This window comes from Odontesthes bonariensis, chromosome 17, assembly GCF_027942865.1.
Source record: "Odontesthes bonariensis isolate fOdoBon6 chromosome 17, fOdoBon6.hap1, whole genome shotgun sequence".
Taxonomy (NCBI): domain Eukaryota; kingdom Metazoa; phylum Chordata; class Actinopteri; order Atheriniformes; family Atherinopsidae; genus Odontesthes; species Odontesthes bonariensis.
This window is the reverse complement of record NC_134522.1, coordinates 10,060,571-10,087,974: the sequence shown is the minus strand read 5'-3', so window position 1 is coordinate 10,087,974 and position 27,404 is coordinate 10,060,571. Positions and strand designations below refer to the sequence as shown.

General features: G+C 42.8%; 1 protein-coding gene across 4 annotated transcripts; it reads left to right on the top strand.

Annotated features, from left to right (window-relative positions):
- Positions 1–883: 883 nt before the first annotated feature.
- Positions 884–27,404, top strand: ldlrap1b (low density lipoprotein receptor adaptor protein 1b). 4 transcript variants are annotated; one of them, XM_075447882.1, is made up of 10 exons: positions 884–1,316; positions 12,798–12,940; positions 13,734–13,846; positions 15,886–16,000; positions 16,953–17,025; positions 21,231–21,326; positions 23,249–23,343; positions 23,717–23,751; positions 25,364–25,395; positions 26,055–26,189. In XM_075447882.1, exons 1-10 carry the CDS (start codon positions 1,232–1,234, stop codon positions 26,099–26,101), a joined length of 834 nt encoding a protein of 277 aa, XP_075303997.1. In that variant the 5' UTR covers positions 884–1,231; the 3' UTR covers positions 26,102–26,189. The 4 variants fall into 4 exon arrangements, with proteins under 4 accessions (XP_075303997.1, XP_075303996.1, XP_075303995.1 ...); XM_075447881.1 differs by having other exon boundaries at positions 887–1,316; positions 23,249–23,382; XM_075447880.1 differs by lacking the exon at positions 25,364–25,395 and having other exon boundaries at positions 893–1,316; positions 26,055–27,404.

The following is a 27,404-nucleotide window of genomic DNA, read 5'->3' as shown; positions in this document are numbered from 1 at the left end:
GTTATACGAAGCATAAGATGCATATAATAATATAATATAATATACAATGCTGTAAAGTTAAAGAACCCAAACTGATGCTGTTCAAGGCGGTCTACTGGTGTGTCTGACATCTTAATCAGCAATAATATTCTTCAAGATCTTTTACAACCAAAGTTGAAGGATTTATGTAAAAGGATTAGAAAAATTGGGAGCTATGTTCCACCCAGATTACATATTATATTTCCATTGATTACTTTATTACATCGTGGAATATTGAATGACAACGTAGCACAGTAATGCAGTGTATCTGATGTTTAATGTAAGATCAATTGGATTTATTCAATGACGCACACTAAATCCATTCCATTGTACAACCTCAGCTCCAAAAAAGCTGGGATGCTGTGCGAAAGCGGATTTTCTTCACAATAGAGAGCACAGAACCATTTGAAATGTTGAAACCGAGACAGATGGAGATGGACAAGGCAAAGACACAAAGAAACTCCGTTCAGCCTTTAACCGGCAACAAAAATGTACACAACAGTGTGTTAAGTGTCGCAGAACACACAGGATATCTGCCACTTGAACATTTGATGGATATCTTTTGAATATTTGGAAGCAAAGTCCATTTTTCAGCAAAACGTTAATTATCTTTACTATTTGGGTTGAAAGCATTCTGACAGTAATCTGAAAATATTCAGATTAGATAACATTTTTCATTGATCTGTTCTCAGTAAGTGACTGAACACCACAGTAATCAGACCCTGCTTACAGCACCTGCCCAGCACCTTTAAATTCACCTGCTGAGGTGAGGTGGCTCCAACTAACTTCCGCACGTTGCTAACCCCTTTCGGGAGCTCAGACAGCGAATATGACGGAGGTTTAAGCGCAGTCTGCTGCGTGTTTTGCTGATCTTCTACCGCAAAACGACACTGGACGGGAACAAAACTGCTCGCGCGTGTGTTAACGGAAACCACAGCAACAGCACCGCCCGTCTGCTGCCGCTGCTGCAACAACTCGCGTGACAGCCCAAACGGGCGTCACGCGCGTTATCCGGTTAATTTACATACATAACACCGCCCAGGGGACGAACATGATAATCCACCATCGGCTAAAGCCTAACCGTGCAGAGAGGAGAAGAAAACAGATGAAAAAAAAGTTTGGACGGGAGAGTGCTGTTTTCAACCCGAAGAAGTGATTCGACGGACACAAACGGGGGCCAGTTGGGCTTTTTGCCCCACTTTTGGATTACGATATGGACGCTTTGAAATCCGCCGGGAGGGCAATTATACGGAGTCCCAGTATCGCTAAACAGTCCTGGGGTTCGGGCAGACATAAAAGTAAGTGTTCAGTTTCTCAACACACTACCACGACTCTTGGCATTAGCTGGTGCTAATTTGGCTATAACCACGGCTAACTTGGCTAAACCAAGCTAGCTTTCATAACCGTTAAAAGCGTTGAAAACGGTGTTTAACTCCGCGGCACTTCACAGCCCGTCTGCTGGCGCAGTTGCAGGATACACACAGCCGATAGTCGACACCCTGAAAAATGAATAGTTTTGCTGTAGAACTTGACACTCAAACTGACAGCAGCGCCCTCAGATCGGAATCTGACTCCTGTTGCGACTTTACGCGCACGGTAGCCCAACAAGTCCGGCTCCTAAACCGGTTCTCCGCAAGTCCTTCGAGTTTCTCACGTTTGTTCACCGAGACACGGCGCTACAAAAGTTTGAGGAGTGTCGTGAAATCGTGTAGTTGTCGCCTGCCACGTTAGTTTGCAGACTGTACGTGGTTTGAAATGTACCATGGGGACTTTGCCGGGAGGTGAAATTCTTTGACGCGGGCTGGAGAGCCGCATGAGCGGGGAGGCTCAGAAATGTGAGGTCGCCTTCGTGGCAAGCCCGTACAGTCCTAGTAACGCACTGTTGCTAGGCAATACATAATGTGAAACAAAAAAATAAAAAAATAAAAATAGGAGACTGCATGAAGGAGTGGTTATTTCAGTCTGAAGCCTCGTGCTTGGGTTTAATTTAGGGGTTTAATTATCACGAAAGCCACCGCAGGCTTTGTTGGGAATGCCTGGTTTAATTTTTCCAGGGTGTACAACCATCACCCTGCAGGTTGGGCATGATCACACCGAGCATGCTGCTGGCGTGGTTTCTATCTGCCTAGATCCTTTTTATGTTTGCTTCCACAGAGGGGAGGGGAGGGGAGGGGAGGGGGGGGGGCTCTTTGCCTTTTTGCCTTTTTGCCTTTTTATTTCACAGACAATGAAGCGGTGGGCAGCTCGCTGTTACACATGCTGCACGGCGCGGTCGATGCTTTGTTTTGGCCCACTCCTCTCCGGGGAGCGATGCGTACACAATCAGCAGGGTCCTCACACATCTGAGCAGGCGGTGGTCACACACTCATCAATCAATCAATCAATCAACCAACCAACCAGCACAGGAAGCTGAAGCTGATGTTGAGCTTTGTCATGACTATACATCGAGTCTGCAGTTAAAAGTCACATCTGCCACAGACGAACAAATGCAGTCAGTATTTTTTATCCCTCTATTTCACACATTTACCAGAGGTTCCAGTTTTGTCTGTGTTCAAGTATCTTTTCATCTTCCTCTTTCCAAGGGTTGCAATGTAATTACAGGCTTAACTTTGTCTCAGTGTTGTGAATAAACTGTGATTTGTTATGTGATGTGTCTAAGCTTCTGCTCAGAGTTGGGACTCTTGTCTTTTGCATCGATGCGTTTGTAGTTCAGAGTGAAGATGGCTCCAATAATGTTCCCTCTGCCCTGGATTGTATTAGCGCAGACGTTCAACTTTTCTAAGTTTAGACAAGTCCATAATTAGAGGTAAGGGTTTTTGGAACTGTAGAGCTTGAGTGTGGGCTTGGCCTTGTCAAAGCAGCCTATTCACTTCTCAGGCATCTATCAGCACTGCATTCCTTCTCTCTTATTGTAAGTATTGGTTTGCAACATGTTCAGTTATTGTTTGATAATGTTTTTTTTGATGTACTCGCCTCGTGTCAACATAAATAAAGCCTACTTTCCTCATTTGCTCTGCTTTTACACTCGCTCCCTGCATGCTTTTACTACTCAGTGCTGAGCTGACAGATCCGATTCCCTCCCACATCACTGGTCAAACATTCAAACAGCTAGCAATCAAAAATGTCTGCTCAGTCAACCCATTCAGATGGGTAAAGAGATCCTAAACGAAATGCAGTCCAAATGGTTTAACTCCCACATGTGTGAGTGAGTCTCGAGGATGCTGCCTCCAGAAGTCTTAGTTGTTACTAATTAAGATGTTCATATGCCACGGCAGCGTTAGAAGTTGGGTTGGTGTGAAATGGTACATCTGCAGCTTCCCTATGACATGTTGCTGAGCAGCATGGCTGGTCAGCGCTGTGTCCCCTGCACAAAGTCATCCGAAGGGGGGGGGTGCCAGGCTGTAATGGAGATTGCCTCCTGCAGGATTTCTTTATGGTGTAGTAAAGTCGCCACTGAATTACGACCCCGTTAGATGTTATGTATCTGTAAGCTGCTTCTGTGTGCCCAGTCGGTGTCATGTGGAGACGGGGCTGCACAATCATGCTTTGTCACAGTTTTTCTCGAAGGACATTTGCATATTTGGCCTTTGTCTGGTTTCGCCTGACTCGGCTGGATAAATACGATACTTTTAAAAACATCCCAGTGCGTATTTACAGTAGATAAATATGTGAAACTAAAAGCTGGTTTGGTTATATCTGCTCTCGGCAGTGTCATGTTTCCCATTAGTCATTTCTCACTGAGAAAGCATGGTTTCATCCTGTTTTTGTGATCTGCTGAAACCCCCAAAACCATCTTATTTTCTCACCTTTTAACTGTTTAGACTTCTTTGAAAGGCTGTCTTGTTTTATTAAACCAGTCACGGAAGTGCTGGCATTAAAGAATATGGGCTAACCAGTTCACTTTTCTCTTAAGAAATAATTGATGTAATGCTCTTTAGCCATATGTCTAGACATATGGTCTCCATGACGGCTGAAATCTTCAGTTTTATTGTCAGTATTGGCTAATGCTGACTAAAAGAACACCATCTGAGACTTCTACAACAAGAGGAAAGCCTTACAGATACTGATTATGTATATTTAGACGGTATTCTCAGCCTGGGAGTAGTTGCACTATTGTTAAAAGGAATTAGATCTCCTTCCCTTTAATCTTGTCTCAAAGCATGAGCTAGACATTATTGTAGGTCTACAGGATGAACGGCCCCCTTTTATCTAACTTGTCAGTCGAGCTTCGATGGCTTACGGGTGCCTTTTGGGTGTTTGACCAGCAGTCAGGAATGAAACTCAGTAGTTACCCCCCCCCTAGCCTGGGTAATTCAGGTAAAGAAAGCTGATGCTTGCTTCAAACTTTGCCCCAGGACACCCGTATCTACACCTGGGAGAAAACCCCTGAGGTTACACACCTGCTTTCTACACTAGGCTTGTTTTGTATATGAAGTTCTTTGCAATTAAAAGGAATTTTTGTCATATGATATACTTCTTTTCCCTCTCTCCAATCCATCTTTCTTTCCTCTGTAAGGTGGATACAGATCTGTAGAGGAGCTGATGGGCTCCCTGTTAAAAGGCACATGGCTGATCTGTGATTCAGTGTGTTAACTGGTTAAACAAGACAGAATAGTGATGAAGAATATTCATCGCTCCTATAATATGTTACGTGCTCTGATGCCTCGGTGTAGAGGTCTCAGTGGGTTGTAACTCCTTCCCAGAGCTGGTTCCAAACTACTTTCATTTTAACTGGATCCAGGCAGGATCCCATTTTATTGGTCAAAGTGTCAAATACCTTTTTTAGAGGAATCATTATCAGTTATTTTAACCACTGGTGCGTTTGAGAAGTTGTAACCTGTCAATGTTTGGCTTAATAAAGAACCCAAACATTGAAATTAAAAGTACTATTTTAAAAGTCTGATCGTTACGAGTGTATTTGACTGGAGGCTGTTGATTAATGACTCCTTCTGCCCCGAGGCTGCGGCTCTGCTTGATCGTAATTTCAAATAAGTCTAATTATAACTTTATTTTCAACAGTTCTGACTGCCAGTTCTGATTTACTGATTGTAAATCAGGTCCTGGATCAGGTCCAGAAACTGTTTGTGGATATTCACTTGAGAATTGATGCACCCATTGTCCTTTTTATGGAAGGCGTTCGTATTTGTGAGTATGTTTTGAGTTTCGATAGCATCCAGAGCCTCCTGTTTGGCGGGGCTGAGAGCAGAGCTTGTCAGGGATCAGTTTCATAACCCAGATTCTTGTTGAGAGTACATTCTGGCCTCAGCTGGTCATGAGCTTTAATCCCTGACTGGCATGGCCACTCATATTTATTTATTCTATCTCTCTCTGTCCCTCTACTCACTTGCCTCCTTTGAGTGGATTTAGCCAATACTGAAAGACACGTGTCTCAATGTTAGGACTTAAACCATAAGACTCTTACTCGCTTCACCCTGATGAAATTGATTTGGATGGTCTTCAAATCTAATTCTGATAGCTGCGACACATCCTTTTTATATTTGGGAATATTCCAACAAGCCTGCTGGACTCGAGGAGGAGGGAAGGGAAGCATCCCGATTTTCCATGATGGAAGAGAAAAAGAAGAGGTCACTTTTCATTTTGTTTTTCATTTCTGTGGTAATTTGTGTAAGTCACGCAGGGAGACTTTGACCTTGGGCTTCCAATAATATGTAAAACATTTTCCACAGAAGCTGAGGTTAAGAGTGGAGGATCAGTCCTGAATCTCTCTTTGTACCAGGCGGGGACAGACGGCGACAGTCATCCCGTGTGGACAAACACACTTTCCCCTTTGACAAACAGAGTCTTTCTCTTCTTTACAATGCTCTCTCTCAGCCTTTTCCCATAATGGCGAGTCATTATTGATGATTGTGCTTGTCTCTCACACTCCCTCTCTCACACCGCCAGGCTGAACAGACATCGCATCAGTTTGTCAGAGCAATAAGACTTAACTTCTCTGTGGCGTAGGAGGAATTTTGGAAATCTCTATCATCAAGCTTGTGCAATGTCTCTGAGTATTCCCTCAGGTATCTCCTCCCCATCTGAGTGCAGTTTCTATTGTAGCCCAATGTGTTTTGATTGTGATCTAATAAGGCTGGAAAACGTCTTTTTATTTAATGTGCCCGTCTTGTCGTGAGATTTTTAAAAAAAGAAAAGGGAAAAAAAGGGTCATCATTACAGGCCCAAGAGAGCTGAGGATGCATGACGAGATTCAGCTGGCTTTCATTAGAATAACTGGGAAATGTTGATCTTTTAGGCATTTGTTGGTTGTTCCTAAGATGTCTTGCAGCATAAGGTCTGTGGTGCTGTTCTTTAAGCTCTTCCAGAAACTCAGTGGAAAGACCAAAACCAACAGGGAAACGCTCCAACAAGCAAGTGCTGCCCGTGTACTCGAAGCCGGATATGTGATATTCCTCTGGGCCATAAACTAATAAACATTAAAGCACATAAATGCCTCGCACCTTTGCACCGCATAACATCTTCAATCATTACGATGAACCGACACACAGAAGCTTATATAGGCTGAAATTGAGCTGGGAGCTTGTTTGGCTGATTATTCTAGTTTTTTTAATTTATTTTTTTTAGGCGAGTACAAAAGGGATAGATAAAAGTAGCTGAAAAATCTGTTTTCCTTTTGAACATAAATGCTAACAGCAAAATAAGAAAATCTAATGGATTTAAATGCATTTCTCACCAGCGTCCTCCATTGTTTAAGCAACCATAACATTAGCTTCTTTACTGAGAGGTTGTCGGGGAATTCTGACTCATACCAGAGTGCCATTGGCTGGATCACAAGGCCAGCTACTTCTAACATCTGTCCAAACAGGCTATGGTCTCAGACACTTACAGACTGTAATTGTTCAGTCTTAAAACATTACTGATGTTTGAAGTCTCCCCACGGTTTCAGGGCTATTTTCACATGATACATCACGTCGTCCTGTTCATCATTGCAACAAATGTGGAAAGGACCTCGCACGCTGTATTAAAAAATAAAAGGGCTAGGTTTAATGTTTTAAAATGTTTTATATTTTTAATCCTCAGTAGGAATGACAGAAAAGAGAAAAATGCAGACTCATTTCGGGTTGTTTCCTCCGGTGCCAGTTTGTTCGGGTTGAGAGCCGACCTTGACTTGGGTATGAACAGACAAAACCTCCCTCCCCGGGGTGCAGATAGTGTTACTTCTGTCCACAGTTGAACTCTAAGTCTCAGAAAAGATCATGTAAAAGAGATCCAGAAAACACAGCTTTTCCCAATATCCCAGAGTGATGCACATTTCCAAGCAATGCAAGCTGAGCCTCTAGAGTTTCTTCAGAGATTTCTGTCATTGTTCCTTTGTTTCGCCCCGAAGTGTTCAAATGAAGAATTAATTTCCCCTTATTGTTCAGGAGAAAGTATGCAGGTTGGCAGAAGTTGGAGTATTCGTCTGAGCCCACTGGATTCCAAACTATGACTGTGACTCATTGTTTTTGGATTGGCTCGACAGAGTCCTCCTGTGACACACAACACCGAGTGGAAAGTTCTCGGAGCCCTCAGGCTTTCCAGTGTCATTTGAAGTGTACTGGACCTGGGTTTCCTGTCCAGCGTTTGAAAGAACATCTCCCAAACCCAGAAAACGAATTAAATAATGCTTCATCAAATAGACTTTTCTTGCAGATTACTCATAAAAAATGAGAACCATGCAGGTTCGCTGTCATGTAGCGTGACGGATCGGTCATGTTGGACATCTCACGTCCTGCAGGGGTGACGAGGCTTTGACCGAGTTTGTGAAATCGTGATCGCTTGTAACAGGAAGTCAAAAACAGTATTTTCCAAGGTCCCGTTGGAACATTAACTCACCCGGGTAGGTGTGACTGTTAGTCATCTTGGTGGATCTGATTCACTCAATGCACCAAGTCATTACGTTCCTGCCCTATTTGGTCATTTCTGAGCTGGTTTTGTGTTGAAAGGAGAATTTTAATCTTTTATCTTTTTTTTTGTCTGTTCTCAACAGTTGGGCAATCATATCGTAGGTTTTAGAGTCCATCCATTTTCAGGCGCGAAAAGCCTCTCGATGTTGGCTGGAAGCTGGATTGCAGTGCTGAAACTCCAGAGCTGTCGGAGTGGCTCTGTGATTTATGATTTGTGTTTCTTTCAGCGATGGCTGCCGTCTCACAGCCTCGGGTGAAGCTGACTGCACAGCTTAGCAGAACGCTCCTGCTGTTTCCACGCTGATCAAACTGTTGCTTCTCCCCAATTCTCAACATTTATTATGTAAACCTCGTATGTATCTTGTTTTATAGTGAAAATGTTTGACTTGGAGCCTTCACAGATTTGATCTGGTACACAACTCTATTCTCCTCTTTTATCTCTTTTTTATGAATCTCTCATTTCCTCCAGTGCTGTCTCGCCTCTTCAAATTTCTTGTTGCATCAAAAGAACCCAATTCTCTCTGTAGTTTTATCATCATTAAAGCTGCATGAGAAGACCTGGCCTAAGTATAACCTCAAATGATGGAATATTCAAGGAGAAGCAAAGACCTCTGCAGACCCACATGTTGTTCTCTACAGTCTAACCACAGATATCTAACAACGTTGGGGATGGAAACGTTGGTATAAATGGCTTTTGTTCTGCCTTGTACAGTTTTAGTATTTGGGAAGTTTTGGGTTTTTTTTGATGTTCAAAGAAGCAAAACTGTGAAATGCAGAAGGGTTCAGGAGCTTGAATTATGGAATAAACGCTGACAATCTGATGCTTTGTGAGGCACCATGAGACGTTCTTTGTGCAGAAATCATATTGCTTTAATGACCCGTCTTCACACTCCTTTTTGGTGTTTGATCCAAACATCTAAAGTCTCTGAATGATCAAATCTGTTTTGCTTTTGCATGCTTCTCGTGAGGTTTTTGGAGTTAAATTTAAGATCAGACGAACTCGTTTGTTTCTTTCCTGCCTTTCCAGTGAGTGGAGTGTTCAGACTTGTCTCGAGCAGGAGGAGACGGAGGGGATGGAAGAGGGTTTTGATTGGCAGAGTGGACTTCACTGTTGGCTGTCTTATTACTGGCTGATTACACTTCTACCAGCTGCTGCCAAAAGGTTTTTGTCAAGGCTTACGAGTGTGTTCTTATCACATCCAAAACTTCATGCAGTCATGGAGACCTTGTACGAGATGGCTGAAAGGTGTCGGAGGAACAACTTTTTTGGAGACTGGTTGAATGCTTTAAAATACCCTCTCCCTGACTCAAAGTTATAATCCATACAGCGGCACGCAGTGATCTTTTTGGCTGTCTTACAAACGATGACACAAGACGAGAGCTTTCTTGAGAAAGGTTTGTGGTGTCTTATGCAATAACCAGACCGTTGTGTCTGTCTCACTGCTGTATCACACAATGATAAACTTCTGCAATGACAATCGTCTTCCCACCAAACGTTGGATGACCTTTGACATCTTTTTGGGGATTTTGGGTCTTTTTTTTTTTTTTTTTTTTGCCCAAGAATAAAAGAAACATTTAAAATTTGTTTAAGCTGTGGGACATGATCGTTCTTATATGACTTAGAAAATACCTCTTAGGTTTTTTTTTTTGTTTACTACTTGGACCTATAACAGGCTCATTGAAGACAAACCCTAAATCTTTTAGAGGGTTATTAGCCAGTCATACCCTCCCATTTCTAATCCCCTGTGCTGTTTGCATCAGCTCTGCCCCTCTACCTGTTACCCCAGTCTTGGCCTTTCCCTCTGAGAAGACATTAGTGCTCCATCACCTGCTTTTTGTTGTTGCTTTCGGCCTATTTAGAAGCTGTCACCCGAGCAACCAGCTCACACCGACCAGCCAAAGCTCCAACGCGGTTATGAAGCCTTTGAAGTTTTCTCTAATCACCACCGCAGCTGCAGGAAGCTGCCTGGGTGGGTCCCAGTGGTGGTGGTTGCTGGTGTTGGTTCAGTGCAAATATGACCAATATGAAATTGGGTTATTACACTCGGCAGAATTCTGGGTATAAACACCAATTTGAATTTGAAATTAGCCTCGGTGCACAAGTTGCTCTTTTGAATAACCATCATGTACATATTTGAAGATTCATCCATCTCAGCAGCAAAGCCCAGAAGTCTGCCCTCATTTGTGCCTCCTGGTCTTGCAGGCGTTATGCTCTTGATGAGGGGGATTCTTAAGTCTCTGCTGTCTGAGAGAACTTTTGGGTATCCTGAGAGACTTGCTTCTTTCAAACATAAGCATGTCCTGTTTAAGCGGAGAGGCTTGCTTTTGAAATCTCTGCAGGGCCATCACAACTTTCCTCCTTCAGCTGTATGCGTTGTATGATTGACATTCCGACTAAAAAAAAATCGCACGGAGCATTTTTTTTTTTAAATACATCCTGCCTTTTTGTTGAAATTCAGTGTGTCCGACCCACCTGCATGGTTTCCTATCGTCTCCACTGAAAATATCTGGACTCAAAGTTGATGCGAGGCTAATTAAGGCTGATTGTTATATTTTTGTAAAAGTCTTGAGCGGCTACTCCTCTTAATGGACATTTATAGTTCACCGGGTAACCTGATTTAGACCATGAGTAGCAGCCAGTGATTCTGTTACAGCAAAAGTGTTACTTATCCAGGCACCAATGCAGCTGCAGGTTCAGAGAGGATAGCCTGGTCTGTTCCCAACACTTAGGAGCTAAGAGACCTTGACATGAGACTGGGTGTTCACCGTCAGACTCGCCCATTATTAAAGTACGGGTTTGGTCACAGCTGCATTTAGGCTATTAAAAACCATTCTCCATAACCACTCACAGTCTGCTCGGTTTGGCTTCTGAAGAAAGGAATATTATAGGTTAGACTCTGCTGCCTCTTCCAAACGGTTCATATTCTCTAATGATATGCTATCTTCAGCTGAAATGCGATCAGCGAGCATTGAAAATGCTAAACCAAACTGAGTAACGGCTCTCTATTTTTAGTGTTTTAAATGAAATGCATATTTTATGCATTATTCCGTTAAATGGATGTTGAATTGTTTTATTCATGCAGCCGTTACAAAGTTTGCCAAATACGGAAGCTTAGAAAATAAATCGCTTTCTATCATCAACTGATCATTTATGAATCGATGAACGCTCAATCACACCACAAAGTGTCAATTCGATAAGCTTTTTATGAGCTTAAGGAGAAGTTAGGATGCATATTACTGTGCCAAAGCAGCTTGTGTGAACTTCCATGTTGTTCCTATTGTTTAAGCAACTAATTTGCTTAATTTTGCTCAGTTTGAATGTTGCTAAATGTTCAAATTATCTTGCAGAGTTGTTCATGCCGCCTGTATTTCGAACATAGTTGGCAGGATTGTAAATTAACTGAGAGAAATGGGCAAGAGGAACCAGTTTTTGATGTTACTTACTACCTCATAGTGTTTTTAATTATAATAGCCTAATAATAATGAATACTGCATGGAGTGATGAGAAGAAAGTAATGGTTTACAGTGGAGAAGGGACAGTGTTTCTTGTGTTTCTGTGTTTGACCCCATGCAGGGAAACTGTAACAGCAGGTTAGGCCATGAAAAGATGCATGATGACAAGTAACTTCAAAACTATGCTTCTCATATTTGTCACCAGAAGGTGCATTTAGCCACTGAATTTCCAGAGTTGTCACAGATTCATCTTTGTGGATTTAAAAACTATTAATGCATTGGATATTAAAAAAAGAAGACTTTAACCCCTTGTCTTAATGAGCTCTTTTTGAAAGACACAAGTTGCTACATTTATAAATGGGATACTTTGATTTTACTTTCATTTGCATAGAAATATGTGTGCATTGTTCATATTTTTCTGGAGTTTGTGGATTTTGTTTGGCGCCGACTGGACTGGTGCAACTTGAAGAACAGGTTGAAACCTTTTTCTCTGAAAAACAGATATTTTTCTGCATGATGCAACGGGAAAGAGAATGACTGTTTAAAAAAAACAAAAAACGAAACAGAGCTTTAGGTGCTGTTTACACATACCCGGGTATTTTGATAAACGAAGACCTTTCCCTTCGTTTGTGCCTTTCGTTTATACACAAACGGAGTTTTTTTCTCCGAAAACGAGGCATAAAAAAAACTCCGGCAAAAGTGGAGATTTTTTAAAAACTCCGTTTAGCGTTTGTGTGTAAACTGGTTGAAAGAGACGAAAACGGAGTTTTGGGCAATATCCGCGGTAAAAGACCGATGTCCATTGTTTATCTGGCAAGCATGGAGGTACTAGCAGCACTTCTGTTTTTAAGAGCTATACTCGCTTGTGTGCTTTTGAAAATTAAAGTCATACAATGTATTGACCAACAAAGACGCATTGTGCTCGGAGGGCAGCAATTGCGGAGCTTCTTTTGACAGACAGAGCCCGGCCATACCACCGCCAGCGACGGCGATTCTGGGTTAGACCCGGACGGACTGCGTATTTATGCTGATCAATGTAGACGTGTTTTTTTTTTTTTTTTTTAAAACGGGGCTGTGTGCACCTAGTTATTTTTGCAAACGAAGGTTAGAAAATATGCGTTTATCAAAATACCCGGGTATGTGTAAACAGCACCTTAGTGGTGATATTGTCCACAACCAATGCTCTCGCTTCCTCGGCTGCTCTTCTAATTACATCACACTGTCCACGTTAGTCGAGCTATTTTATAAGCATTGGCTGATAGTTAATGGTTTGGCTGCTGTCTTATCTAACATCCTACAAGTGGACTGAAGTCTTGCCCAGACATGTCTCGCAGAGGATTTCCAGCCGGCCTTATGGTGTGATCAGCAGGGCTGTTGTTGAGCAGCAGTGTCACCGGTGTGTGTGTGTTTGTCTTCTTGCAGAGCTTCCAGAGAACTGGACCGACACGAGAGAAACCCTTCTGGAGGGCATGGTGTTCCACCTTAAGTACCTGGGGGTCACGATGGTTGAGCAGCCCAAAGGCGAGGAGCTGTCTGCGGCAGCTGTCAAGAGGATAGTGGCCACGGTGAGAGACGACACACACACACACACACGCATTGAAATGGCTTAAACACCCAATTCTCTTCTTAATGCTTCTCTTTTAAAATAACCTCCCAGGAAATGAGTTTTCATCAAGCTTTTGTAACATTTTTTTCCACATCATCAACTCCACCACTTAGAAATCACCCAGCAGATTTCTCTTTTTATGACCTGACCGCCGCCTCAGTGAATTGTGACTCCACCGCCCCACACCCGAGGCTCAGGTTGACATTTTAGGAGAGGATGCAATTAGCGCGGACACTGTTACTCAGTGAATGGCTCAGGCGGCTTTATCATAGCAGCAGAGGCTTAATGTTATTGGATCTGGCAGCTCAGTGGATAATGAAGTTAGCGGTGGCACAATGGTGCGACTTGGGACATGGTAACGTTTTTAAGAGAGAGGCTGTGATTTAGCCTAATCTGCTGGCTGCCCTCGTTGTCCTTCTGAAAAGGATAATGGGAAATATTTTCTGGGGCTTGTCATTTTGTTTAATGGTCAGCCTCAATGAAAAGTAGGATTGAGGGCATCATAGGTTTGCTGTTTCACACAGTTTATACAGTTTTGATGCATATTTCCCTACAGTTTTTTCCTTTGTGGCAGAAAATCAGCTTTTCCACATGACCATTTGAGTGTTTGACTGTCTAGTCTTATTAGAAATAAACAGCCAAAGTTGTAATTTCCATACACAGTGGACATTTTGAAGGACTGGTGTCTTTTCTCGCTCTAACACACATCCTCTTTTACCTTTTTGCTGTCTCATCACTTCCCTTCTTTCCAGGCCAAAGCCAGTGGAAAGAAACTCCAGAAAGTCACGTTAACGGTCTCCCCTCGTGGAATCATCCTTTACGACAGTGCCTCAAACCAGCTGATAGAAAATATCTCCATATACAGGTCAGTCTTCCTCTTTCCAGCCTTCAGCCAGTGGTTCAGCCTGTTACACTTTGTGTCCCCGACTCCAGAGTTTGAAATGCTTTGCTTGTTCTGATCATCCGCACTAAAGCCAAAGCTGTTGTTCTGGTCCTGCTTTCATTCATCACCGGGTGTTTGTGTGGTTTCCTGAGGCAGCAAAGTGTTTCTGTTTCTGTGCACGAGGGGGAGAGCAGTCAGTCTGTCATCTGTATGTCTCATCAATCTCAGCTCTCTTGAGAGCACTGCAACAGCTGAGCTTTTACCTCGGGGAGTCGCACACTCGCATTCGTCTTTTCTGCTAAATACCTACACAACTCGCTCTGCCTGTCCCAGCCTGCATGCTTGTTTTACTTCTATTGGCCTCAAGCTCATGAGCCAAGCTTGAATCACTTCCCTTAAATCCCCCCTTTTGTGAGGCTGCATCATCAAGGACAGATGGGAATTTCCATTCTTTTCCCAATTACAAATAGGCTTATGTTTGATTTATTTTTTTTTTTTTTTTTACCTTAAATCTCATAGGCTTAGTTTCAGCTGAAAGTTTTCTGAGGTTAACACTGACTGAGTATTTGATTTCAGCGACCGTGTTTCTTCCTGCTCCACCTATGGATGATCAGCGATCTCCTTGAAGAGTTTCAGTCTTTCCACCTGTTGTCAGCAAACATCTGTTCCCTGTCTGTACAGGATGGGGTCGATTTCATCCACCATTCACCTGTTGAAAATGAATCAAAAGTTGTAATAAAGCTGTAAATGCTTCCAAGCACATCAAAGCCAGCTCTTCATTTGGTCTTTAAAATGTCAAAGTATATATAAAAAAATAAAAGCCCCATAAACTCTTTTTATTTTTTATGATTGGTGCAGAAACTTCAAAAAGCAAAAGGAAGCTTTCGAGAAACGTAAAAAGGAACTACAACCTTTCCAGGGTGGAGTTGGGCAGTCGTGCTTTAGTTTACTTTTTTTATGGATATACACACGACTGTCACCGAGTTCGGTTAACACAAGAAGCAAATCTCCGTCTCTGCTTTAATTTTCTCTTTCTTTGGGACGTGTAACAGACTGCATGTGAAATCTGAAAATAACATGTTGCACGACTGCGTGCTCAGATTTGACTAAATAAAGCGTGGAAACTTAAAGCAGCTGTTTGTCACACCCCTCTGCGCCTTTTCGTCTCGGACATCTGCTGAGAAGATGGACGGCCAATAGAAAAATTGATTTGCCTTGACACCCAATTTCCCCAATGCCCTCCCACCCAAACACTTGCTGTAAATCTTGAATGTGTTGTTCAGACCACAGCTGGGATTCTTCTTCTCCCCACGCTCTCTTATATTTATTTACCTATATAATAGTCCTTAGTTGATGTTTAATTATCCCACAGAAAAGTTGGTGCAAATCAATGACAGATGGCAGACATCTGTTATTGTATTTCTCCATCGTTTTACCCTCTTTGCCAATGTGCTCTTTACTTTGGAAACGGAGTCATGACATGGTGCTCAAATGTGGAGAATAGCTATACTCTTACTCTATAAGCTTACTCTGCAGCTGAGACTGATTAGCAAGAGTGATGCCTCACAGAGGAGACGGGAATCGCACCTCTACACCACAAAATGACACCAATAGTCGCCTCCTTTCCTGTGCGAGTTCCCTGGTGTATTTTCGAGGCCGGTGTAAAAGCTTTTACTTAAACACTGCATCAGTTGGGCAAAGTGGGTGTGTGAACAGAAAGAAATGGGACAGATATCTGCGCATGTGCTGCCTTCACATTCATGACATTGTTGAGCTGTGTACCTGCACAGCTGGTGCCTGTTTTTGATCATGCTTACAGAGGTTAGATCCTGAGTGCAGCTGGCTGTAAGAATGTCGGGGATTTTATTCTTTCTGTAATAGTTCGTGAGCGGTTTAAATCAGATTGTTAGACGAGCTTAAAGGCTTAGAGCAGATAAAGTTTTGCAGGGTCTTGCTTTATCTGCGACAAGTATGAAAATAATTAGTTTTTATTAAAGTCTGCATCTGTCTGTCTGTTTCAGAATATCGTACTGCACTGCGGACAAAATGCATGACAAAGTGTTTGCCTACATTGTCCAGAGCCAACACAATGAGAGTCTCGAGTGTCATGCCTTCCTCTGCTCCAAGAGAAAAATGGTAAGCGACTTAGATCTGTGTGCTTGGTTTACACAAAGCAGTTTAACTTTTCATGTGAATTGAAGTGAGCACGGTGAGTCTGAATCCAAATAAACCCAAGAAAAATGTTCACTTCCTTTTCTGTTTCCCTTTTTATTTTATTTTTTAAACATTTTGGGAAATATGTTTCCTCTAAGCTAAAAGAAGCAGTTTTTACCCCCATCTGAGACTGAAAAGCTCTGTCTGAAAGTCACAAAACTGCCCACCAGCACCTCAGTGGGTGTGGTGTTACCGAAATGTGCCCAGAAGGATTTATTCCTGGGTCGGGCTGGGGAACAGGAAATGACATGGATAGGCTTTTTAAATACAAACAAGCTCCAGTAGCACTGTCATGGGAAGAGAAAACATGTTGAACTATTCCTTCAATGCCATTGTTTGTTTTTTTTCTATAAGAACATTGTTTAATTGAATAATAATGCAGACAGTTCTTGATTCAGCTTGTGTCCACGTGAAGCCCTTCGTACGGACCTGAGGACAGCCGCACTGACACAGTTGTGCTTTTATCTGCTTATGCAGATGTATAAATGTGAAGTCAGGATAAAAAAAAAAAAGAAAAGGAATGAGTGCTTGAAGGGCGAGGAGGCTGCGATTCCTCTCTTGGCATTCTCACATCCCTGGAGGTTTTTTGAACAAGCGAGCCACTCCCTCCTTTTCCTTCCCCTCACTAATTTAGTTGTGGCCTAAAGGCCACGTATCCTCCCAGTTACATAAACAACTTGTCGTGGAGTCCGCTGGTTTCTCTTCCCTCTCTCTTCAAGTATCTCCGAAGAAACCTCATGTGCTTGAGGTCAGTTCCTGTTTGTATCGCAGCGATATCTCCTCGCCCTTGTGGATCTTCCTTCCTGTTGGAAGGATGCATGTGGGTATTATTCATCCCTCACTCTGGTCTGTTTCTCTGTCTCCCTCCTATCAGGCCCAGGCAGTAACCCTAACGGTGGCTCAGGCTTTCAGAGTGGCGTTCGAGTTCTGGCAGGCTGCCAAGGAAGGTATGCACGGTTGCCCCCAACAACAAGAGTCTGACGGATGAGTTGCTGTTTTCTCTGCTTACTGTACTCATCCTTCATCTTCCTTGTTTGCCTTTCATCCTGCGTTTGACCCGTCGACATGAAAGCATAAATGTTCTTGTCTTCCTGACACCGGCCCTGACATCCTCTGCAAGAGGTCGTGTGAAATGCTGCACCGTGCGCCTCGTGGCTGTTCTCACAGTGGTTAAATCACCGCCCCAAAAAGACCTGTTTCAGTTTAGTGATGCCTGTTTCTGACAGCCAGCTCAAGACTCAACTCAAGGTTTTTTTTAAACGGGGCGGGACGGGAAGGAATCACAGGCAGATGTAGACTCGCTAGAATAAATCTGTTGCCTTCAGAGATCTTAATTCTCAGATGAGCTCAGTGCGTCTTTACTCCACCCTCTGAGCACAAACATTCTTTTTTTCTCCTGAAAAAATATTCTGTTTTTATGCAAGTCTGGTAACGTCTTCAGCCTCTTTGATTTTTTTTTTCTGGTTTTTATTTGTCGACTTCACAGGAAATGTCTGTGTGTCCTGAGGCACAAAGTGCTGTGTCAGGATGGTATCACTCTTTTTTTTTTTTCTTTTTACAGCTCAGCAGAACATGCATGTAATTTACTGGACGTATGACTCCGGGGTAAACGAGCAGTTCTTTGCCACATGATATTAGTTTTTCTGCATCACCACCTCTCCCAGCCGTCTTCCTCCTCGTTCCATGCGCGTTGCCTTGTAGGTGGTCTTTAGATTCAGTGATTATCCACACGCTCCCTGCTATGTTTTGCACCTGCCACCTTATTGTTGAGCTATTTTCTTTGCCTCTGTTTTATTGGAATGGATAAAGAAGAGGGGAGCAGTGGAGGGGGATGGGGGTAAGGACGCCTGAAAGGCGGGGCACGGAGGGGTGTCGGGATGGCGAGTGTGCCGGGAGAGAAAGGAAAATGATTGTATGCGTGTGTCAGTGGAAGCTCAGCCCGCTGACAGATTCAATGTCAGTGGCATTGATCCTGTCTCACACGAAGGCGCTCTTATTTATTCAGTCCTTTAGAGACGCACACTTGCACTGAATGGAAATGTCTACCACCTCTTTGTTTCTACCCCATTCGCCTTCTTCTGTTGTGCTGTTTTGGAATGTTTAAATGTGGGAACATTTCCATGTTTTGTTTTTTTTTTCTCCCCGTCGAGATCAAGGCCACAGATTCCTCGCCTAACGCCTCCTCGTGTGCTTTTTAAACGCGTTTCTGAGTCGAATATTAAAAAAAAAACACCAATTTAGTGCAGACGGCCTTCTCGCTTTCTAACATGGCTCCAAAACACAGCCTCACATCTTTCTCCGTCTCTCACCACTTCTCAGCTTTCATCCTCCTTGATATTTCTGGGTGAGCAAAGTATCTAGTTTATTCAGATTTAATGAGTTGTCCTCTTGCTCATTTAGAGGTTTATGGAGGGGAAAGAAGTAGTACTGGTGTTCCTTTTTAGACACCGAAGAGGAGGGAGAACAAGAGGAATAAAAACTCTTCTCAGTCTGTTTCACTAAAGTTACAAGACCCCGCAGGGTCCCGGCAGGAAGGTGGTATCCACTGTAAGTCTGTCTAGTTTCCTTGTTTCTTTCAAACTCTCTTCCACCACCCACTGTAGTTCTCTTCGGTGCACCACACATGACTGACCCACATTCCTCTGTATATTACAGCTACCATCTCTGCTCTTTAAAGTTGTTCTCATAGAATATTCACTGTAAACACTGCAGCGATCTGTGAACTGGTACAACTTTGCTCTGCTCCCATGTTTACGAAAGGCAGGAGAAAACTGCGCTGATAACAGGTGCCTGGGGAAATTTTTGTTGCTCTGCCATCGCTAAGCTACAAGGGCTCATGGGAAATTGGATTTTTTTTTTTTTTTTCTTTTTTGGGGGCCTGGCGAAGGATAGTGATGAAATGGAAATGTTTTCCTACCGTAAACAGGTCTTTATAAGGATTGACTGAGTGGATGTTTCATCTCCAGCCTCGGTATTGAAAGCCTGACTTAGTGGGTCAGCATCGTGGCCCCTCGGGGGGTTATCACAGTAGCACACACTGTCTTGTGTTTTTTTTTTTTTTCTTCATGAATTCCTGATTTGTTTAAGTATCTGCTTAACCTCGGTGTCAGGGGAAATTATGATATTTTAATGGGGGCAGAGATTGGCTGTTTTTCTCTGAGCATCCTGAGTGAACTCATGGTTAGAAAATATGTATTTATCAGGCACATCAGCATAGGAATGGAAAATCTCTTCTAACAAGCCAAATAATGAGTGATGTCTGTTTGCTTTTTACTTTTAGAACACAGCTTATCAAAACAGGAAATGCCTCTTATGTAAACCAGAATGAAACGGTTACTGATGGAGATACCAATTTGGTTCGAGGTGCTTGATGATGAAACGATCAAAAGATTGTTTTGATTTAAAGAAATTCAGACAAAACACATGTTAAAGCTGCAGAAAATACTTATGGATTTCATAATGATCACAACAAGAGCTGCCTGTTATTTAGGCTGGGCCAAAAGTAACTACATGAAAATGTATTTATCTGAACACATAATGTAGTTCTACTCCACATGAGTAGAGTCGACACTCTTCCGTGACTGAAAAGATAAAAATGGACAGAGGAGGGGAAACATATTCTATGTCATGGTGAGCATGTTGTTGCACAGTTGGAACATTTAATATATTCTACTACTATCCATGATTTCAACATACATTTGCATGTGTCATAGGGCGTGTCATGATTTGGTAGTATTGACTATAAATGATATTAAAAGAATACTTTTTTGATATTGTGCAAATGATCCACATCTGATAACCTCCTGATTTGATGTAGGCTAATAAAATAAAGCATTCATGGTTGCAGATTGGTTTTTGTACTGTTTTTAGTTGCTTACCTCCAATTTTAAGTGTAATTGAAATCTTAATATTTCAATATAAGATAAAAAGATTAAATCATAAGACTGAAATGGGCCGAAACGCTCTGCTCATGCCCCAAAGTTTCATCTTTTAATGCAGCCACATTCCTAGTAAAGCTGCTTTCACTCACATCTTTTTCTCTTTTTTTTTTTTTTTTTTTTTTTTTTTTTGTAATGACTAAACTCATCACAAATTGTGACTGAAAATCCACCCATGAAGACTGCCACTCTAATAAAATCCTTGTAGAACCACCTGACAAAATCCACCATTCAAGTAACTTAAAGTTAATATCTGTGCAGTGAATTCAGCTGTACTTGCATGTAAGATGATCTCCCACAGACGAAGCTAAAGGAGCAGAATATCTTCAACATTTTCTCACTTTATACTTTCTTTGGTCAATAACTGGATTCCTCTCCCGTGTATCTAAATTATTACAAGGACAGTGGTCCAGTTAAAGGGCTCAGTCCAGCTGGAACTGAGCATGTAACCATGCTGACTGTCTATTAAAACGTAAAAGAACAACAACAAACCATCGTATATTTTACATGATGGAGTGTTTTAAATCAACACTGTCAGACTCTTTCCGAGGAATATTCCAGGAAATCCTCCTAAACTGGAAGTCGGTGTAGGACGATTAATAAATTAGTCTCAATTCCACTTTGTTGGAGAAACATTCTCGGCCTTTGCTTTAACTCAAATTGCAATTCAGAGGAGCGTTTCTGAGAAGCAGAAAAATGGGCACCGAAACCGTTCTGCTCCGCTGATTTATTTATTTTTGCTGTGCAGAAGTCTGATGACGGCTGTTGTCACTCACCTTGGATAACCTGCTTTTTGTGGAGAGACGTCTCAGCAGGATAAAGTGGGCAAAGCTTCCCATCCATCTGACCCAGATGTCATACCTACTCTGTTTAAATGCTGCACTTACTGATGTAGAAAGCCTGTTACAGACTTTGCAGCACAGACAGGCCCCCCTGGTGTAGATTTCAGCTGGCAGATGGCTCGAGGAATGGCCTTAACCTTATCTGCCATTGTACTGCCGCTGATTTGTTTACCCACATTTAATGCTTGGTTAGTGACTCGGTTAATGCTTATATTTTCAGCTGCTAGAAAGATAACAGACACTCCGAGTAATGCGCTGCAGGGGCACTCGCCCTGCGTTTACTATTTCAAGAATCAAAGATGACTCGTTATTGCTGACTGGTCTTTTTTTTCCCATTTCTCTTACGCTTCACTGTGTTTCTGTCGCTCGCAGAGAAGGAGAAGCGAGTAAAGACGGGTTCAGATGGAGAAGGAGCCAGCAACTCTCAGTCGGACAGCTCGGCCAGTTTGGGCAGCTTGAAGGGAGGAGGTGAGTCGTGTCGCCTAACATCACATCTTTCTCACTCTCTGTGTCGCAGCATTCGTGGCCTCAGGGAGGAAGAGTATTCAGCCACTTGTTAAACACTGGCCTATATTGAGCCTGGAGCTCGGCACAACAGTTTCTCATGATAATAATGACTTACTAACATCATTACAGTGAACAGGAAATGACATTTTAAGGGGATTACGTATGATGATAATATTAATGATGATGTCTCTTTGATTTGAAAGCATTAAATCCCCGCGGCTCTGTTGTGGTCCAATAAAACAAGTCTTGGTTCAGTAATCCCATGAAATTTTCTGATAAGAAAGCTGTTATCAGACTGTGGAATCATACGGCACAATTACAGCTCAGCTCGTGTTAAAAGTGTGAAAAAGTCAGTGTTGTTCAGTTGGATTTCCTCCGATCTTTGTGTTTTAATCGGGGTTCGTGCACACAGTTTGTGTGCCAGCCCTCCCTGATCATTCTGCTGTCGGAGGTTTCAGTTTGGAACAGGCAGGGATGTTTTGAAAACATCAGCTTAGTCCTGAGCTTCTCTCTTCTGCTCTGCCATGTGGCCTCCAACCAGGAAGGGATCTCTTTCTAAATCTGTCCTGACATCACATATAGCTCCATATCCTGAATGTGTAGCGTTTCATGGCACATGGATTTATAGGATGATCCCCTGAGAAGCAGCACTGGAGCACAGATTTTTGCCAGCGTATCGGCTCTGTGACTGCATTTGGACTTGGTGGGTCACTGAGCAGCCGGTGGACTGGATTTCTTAGGCAAATTGGTATAATTGCATATCTCTGGAAGCTTCTCGATGTGTTTTGATAACAGCAGAGCGAGCCGCTCCTAAAGTGCATTGTGAAGTTTGCAAGGTTACATTCATGTGCCTTTCACCTTGGCTGATCAAATGGCATGTCACTAACAGACAGTGAGGACTGCATCGTCAAAGATGAGTCAGCTTTATCGATGAGACCCGATACCTTTCAACGATCTCCCAGTGGCAGCCCCCCCACCCCTCCCACTTCCTGTGTTGGGATTATATTTTGCTGGGGGATCTTCCCAGCTTCAGAAAGGTCATCTTTACTTTAATGCTTATTTTGTCAGTTGATTGATAGATTAGTTTCTATTTTCAGAACCCAAAGTTGCATCTTCAAATGACCTGTTTTTATCTGATAAAACTGGAAAAGACTTTGGAGAATGTGGAAGCAGCAGATATTTAATTTACTTGGAAAAGATGGAGAGCTGATGGTGACAGGTTTTGAGTGTTGGTTTAGCCTTTTTTGCCTCCAGCGTTCTACTTGAAATGACGAATTATCCTTTTTAAGGTATAAGTGCTTATACCTGTGAATAGTTAGGATATTTATCCCTTGGAGATACCTTCACCAGTTGTTCGGTGCAGGTTTTGTTTACATTGCGACAGCCAGAACACGGTCTTAACAGCAAAAGTAAGCTGGCAGTAATCGAGGGAACTTGCATTTAAAGAACAACTTCTACATGCATGCATGTTGTACGTTTGTGGATTATCAGATTTTCTTGCTGGTTAAGCTGGGCAGGTTGACTCATATTGGGTCCGGTGGGTGCGGATATTAAAAAATAAAAAGCCTGACCTGTGCATCACTACTAAACTGAGATTAGTGTTGACACACATTAATCATCAGGAAAGACCATTACGAACCAGATCAGTGGTGTCACCGTAGTTAGACGTGAGAGTCGGGGGGGGGGGGGTGTTACTCCATGCCCACTTATCACAACGTGACAATCCACAGATGGCTGAATTGATGAGAGCCATTAGAGGCTTAATGACTTTGAGCGTGCCTGCTTCTGTTCCCTGTAGCATGAGGCTGTGATAATGTCAGGTGCTGATCCTTTATGTGGCCATATTGAGTGAATTGTGCTTGTTACTGTGTTTTTATTCGTAGATGTAGCCACAGGGACTCTTCTTGATTTGGCAGAGGGAGCCAACGCAGCGCAGGCCCACTCAGGAACAGAGCGGGCTGAATCGGATCCCTTTACGGTGCATAATCACGCAGCAGAGAACAACAATACTGTATGGGTAAGACAAGAGTCGGGTTGGCCAGTAGGTTTCAGCTGTTCAGGCTCGATAAGATGGGGGGAGGAGATGGTTTGCAGTGATGTACTGCTATACCTGCTATACCTAAGACTGTATTCTATGGGTTTGCTGCTGCCACACTGAGGTAGACAATAGCCTATTGAAGCAAACTGGCCTTATCTACTAGTCACATAGCAGGACGGGGTGTGGGGCTGCAAATAGCATAACCTCCCAAGACCATTGTAGGCCTGAGAAAGGAGGCGAGAGGTGACTGCATGCATGTCGGGACACAAAAACCTTCTGTCTAACTAATATCTGTCTGTGCTCTTTCTGGCAGGAGTTGGAGGACGGTCTGGATGAGGCTTTCTCAAGGTGAGCAGAACTGTGATTTTTGGGTTTTCTGGACTAAACTCACAAGCTAATAGCAGCCTGTAAATTGGGCCTCTCATAAAGAAAGGAAAAAAACACCCAACACAGCCTCTCTCTCCACTCAGCTAAACGCAGAGCACTCCAGCAGACAGGAGACGGGCTCAGTTTACAGGCTGTGGCACAGCCGCCGCCTGCCCGGAGTCGCGCTGCTTTTGTAGGCCCCATTTACCATCATATTAGGCCCACACTCTGATTTCACATGAAATCTGTGAACCTGTTATTACCAACAGTCGCTGCGGAGAAACAAACTCCTTGGTATTTGCATTCCAAACCCAATGGAGAGCAACTTACTGTAGCTCCAGGAAAACTTCAGTTTTAGCTTTGTAGTGGAATAACAGTCGAGGTTTAGGTCGCTGCTGATTGGACGATCTCACACTTTGTGCAATCAACAAATTAATCAGACGGGAGTCAGAGTTCACTGTGATTAATGTTTCGGTTCGGTCTGTATTGGCAGCCCTTTCAGATGAGCTGTTAGTCTGAGGTCAGATGGCACCGTGTTTGTTTTGGACCGCCATAAACACTCAGCTGACCCTTTATTACTGCAATTATTTCCCCTGGCTCTACTTCTCCTTTTAATCCCACGGCGTACCTCTTACTCTCTTGCCATCGGTTAGTGCTGAGAGAATGGGCTCCACGGTTTTTGTAATCAAGCTCTAAGAGGCCATTTTAGACCTGTTATCAAACAAATTATTTGTCTGCACACACTGTAATTACACCCCGACGCTGCTGGACTGCAGCTCTGTGATTAACGAAGATGCTCCCCACGAGCAGAGACGCCGCCGCACGTCTGTTCCTGTCGGAGGCTGATTGTGTGGCTGGATGCTGGTGTCGGAGCAGCAGAAGAAGAAATTAGAGAAAACTTGTTAGTCTGCGACTGTGGACTTTGCTGAATGAGGGTTTAGCTTCAGTGAGCAGCTTTGTGCGAGGATTTAATGAAATGATGCGATGTTTACAGAGTTAAATGAATGTTTGTTTTTTTTGTTTTTTTTTTATCCCTATGCTAAGTTTTGGAGAGGGAAACGAGGAGGGATTCTAGCTTATCAATAATTAATTTTGGCTTGAGAAAGTCATTAAAACGCTGCTCTGAGACTATGTTTTGCTGTATTTAAATATACTTGTTTCTAACTGATTATGACCTTTATAAAATGGTTCAGCCATCAGAGCTGCAGATTATTCAGCGGGGAGTATTTTGTTTTAGATGACAGACATTTAAGTCGTCTGAAATCAACAGATTTTCTTGGAAACTTTGCTTTGTGAACTGCAGATGTGTTGCTTTCAGCAGTCATGTTAGTTTTTTCTTTAATTCTTTACTGCCATCTGCTGGTCGTAAATGGTAACATCTGACTTTTGATAATGTTTTCCGTCTTTTGCAGTGACAAAAAGGATTATGATGATGATTAACCATCATGTTAGAGCCTTTTATAAGTCACCTGTAGGCACAAGTGTTTCAAAATTAAACCAAACGGCAGCCAAAGAATGTAGCTGATTACTTTGTGAAAAGGCTGCCAGTTTAATTGTTGCCTGACTTGTGATGTTTCCTTTGCACCCCCCCCAGCCGCAGTCTGGATAGCTTTGAATCCTACTCAGGTAACAATATCATTCACTGGATATTGTGACTTCCACCTCATTCTCCCCTCGTCAACCCGTTATTCAAGCCTGCTCATCTGTGTGGATCAGCCCGAGTAATATCTCCACGTAGTCTTGCATTACTTTTCAGTGGCGCATCTCATTAACGTAGCTCCGAACCTTTTTCAACTCACTGTCAGACGCACTGAGTAGGACACTCCCCTCTTCACCATTTCACAGTTTAACACGCCCTGGAGAAGAAGTCTTTGCTTCAGAACCTCACATTTCCTTCACTGCGTCCACGTCTTCATCACAAATGTAGATTATTTTATTTTTAAACACTTCCATCAACTTTCCACTGTGTTGGTGCCGTGACACTGAATGAAAGTGCTGTGTTTAACATTTAGGTCTAACGCTGTATGAAATGAGCGTCTGCGCCACCATGGGATGCTCTCATGTTGAATTAGTTCCCAAAGGGAATCATTTCATGTCCACGTGTGTCTGAGTTTTCTATTTTCATTTTTATTTTTCCTTCTGAATCATGATCTTGTCATTAGAAATGCACATTTTTACATTCAGTAAAAGCTGTTCGAACCATCCTTCATCAGCTTTTTAAAAAATAAAAAGGTTTTAATCGTCATTTTGATTCAAATTTTCATGTTCTCTTTTTGTCCCTTCAGACTCGCTGAGTCTCGCACTAACCCCCAGGTCTTGGACATTGGGGTAAACCCTCAGGACTTCAACACTGAAGAGTGCCTGTCCCCGGGCAAATGGGACCAAGACGAGACAGACTTGACTGCACAAAAAGACACTTTTGGGTTCTAATGTGAAGCCTCTGCCAAGAAGGGAAAACCAGGAGAAAGATGACGAGGGACGGTGGCAAAACAAAGACAGACACCGGCGCCGTGGGTACGGTTTCCCACCGCCTTCGTGCTGCCACGTCCGCTCGGCGCTGCAGTCCGATGCGGCTACGTCCGCACCGCCCGAGGACAACATGAGCGACTCCTCACAGAACAGGCCAAAGCAATACAAACCAGTTTATCAATTTTCTATGAAAAACATGCAGTCACTTCATGTTTGTTACACTCAACGTATTTTTGTGTCTCGTGTTTACCCACTCACTGTTGGTGGTGTGTGTGCATTGTTACAGGAAGTGTGTGTGTGTGTGTGTGTGTGTGTGTGTGTACAGTATATAAATGTACAGAAATGAGAGCTGAGATACGAGTTGAATTTGGAAAACGGTGAGGTAAATGTTAACATGGGTGCTCTTAGTTCTCTTATTTACTGAGAGGTGGAGATGTAACTGATCAGAGGCCAACTCACTGGTGAAGGCCACCGATGCACCAGTTCCATACTGGGTGAAACTTTAAAGATGCTACCTGCTTCAGCCTGTTGTTGGGCAACAAAAGCTTTAAAAAATATATTTACATGTGTTGTTCAGAGTCTCCTGAGAGGAGAACAAAGTGACAATCCTATTTTTTTTCTTCTATTGCAAAATCTATTTTTGCACTCAGCTTTCAACCATCGTAAAAAAAAAAGCACACATTTCTTGTAAGGGAATCTAACGTCAGTAACCATAAAACTTGCTTTACGCTTTTATACGGTGCCTCCATTCATTCTTCTTCTTGAACAGGAAAAGATTTTACTGCTTTGCGTCGAAGGGTCCAAAGTCGCATTCACGTTGCTCGCTCGACGCATCGATGGCGGTGTTTAAGTTCAAGAGACTCCAAAAATAGCAGCACGTTTAAAAGTAAGCCAGTCCTAAGTCCCGCTCGGGTTTAAGGACGAGACTTTACTGGAAAGTAAAGGGAAGCTGAGTCTTATTTAACATCAGTCTCATGAACAAACAGCATGGAGTGAAGAAGACGAAGGTGTTATGTGGGCACTCCACCGACATACGTTAAGTTGTGTTCCAGTGACTTCCCAGTTTACTATGTTTCCCCTCGGACTGTTCCCAGTGTTACTTTTGGCATTTGTTTATATATTAATTAAATTTATTTACATAAATTTTAATAAAAATATTAATTGTT

Bases quoted from the DNA above. Each gene is read 5' to 3' on its own strand.
- ldlrap1b (XM_075447879.1), top strand. From the start codon at position 1,232: ATGGACGCTTTGAAATCCGCCGGGAGGGCAATTATACGGAGTCCCAGT. The intron at 12,941-13,733 runs GTGAGAGACGAC...CCTTCTTTCCAG, and splicing joins TCAAGAGGATAGTGGCCACG to GCCAAAGCCAGTGGAAAGAA. The intron at 17,026-21,230 runs GTATGCACGGTT...TGTCGCTCGCAG, and splicing joins CTGGCAGGCTGCCAAGGAAG to AGAAGGAGAAGCGAGTAAAG.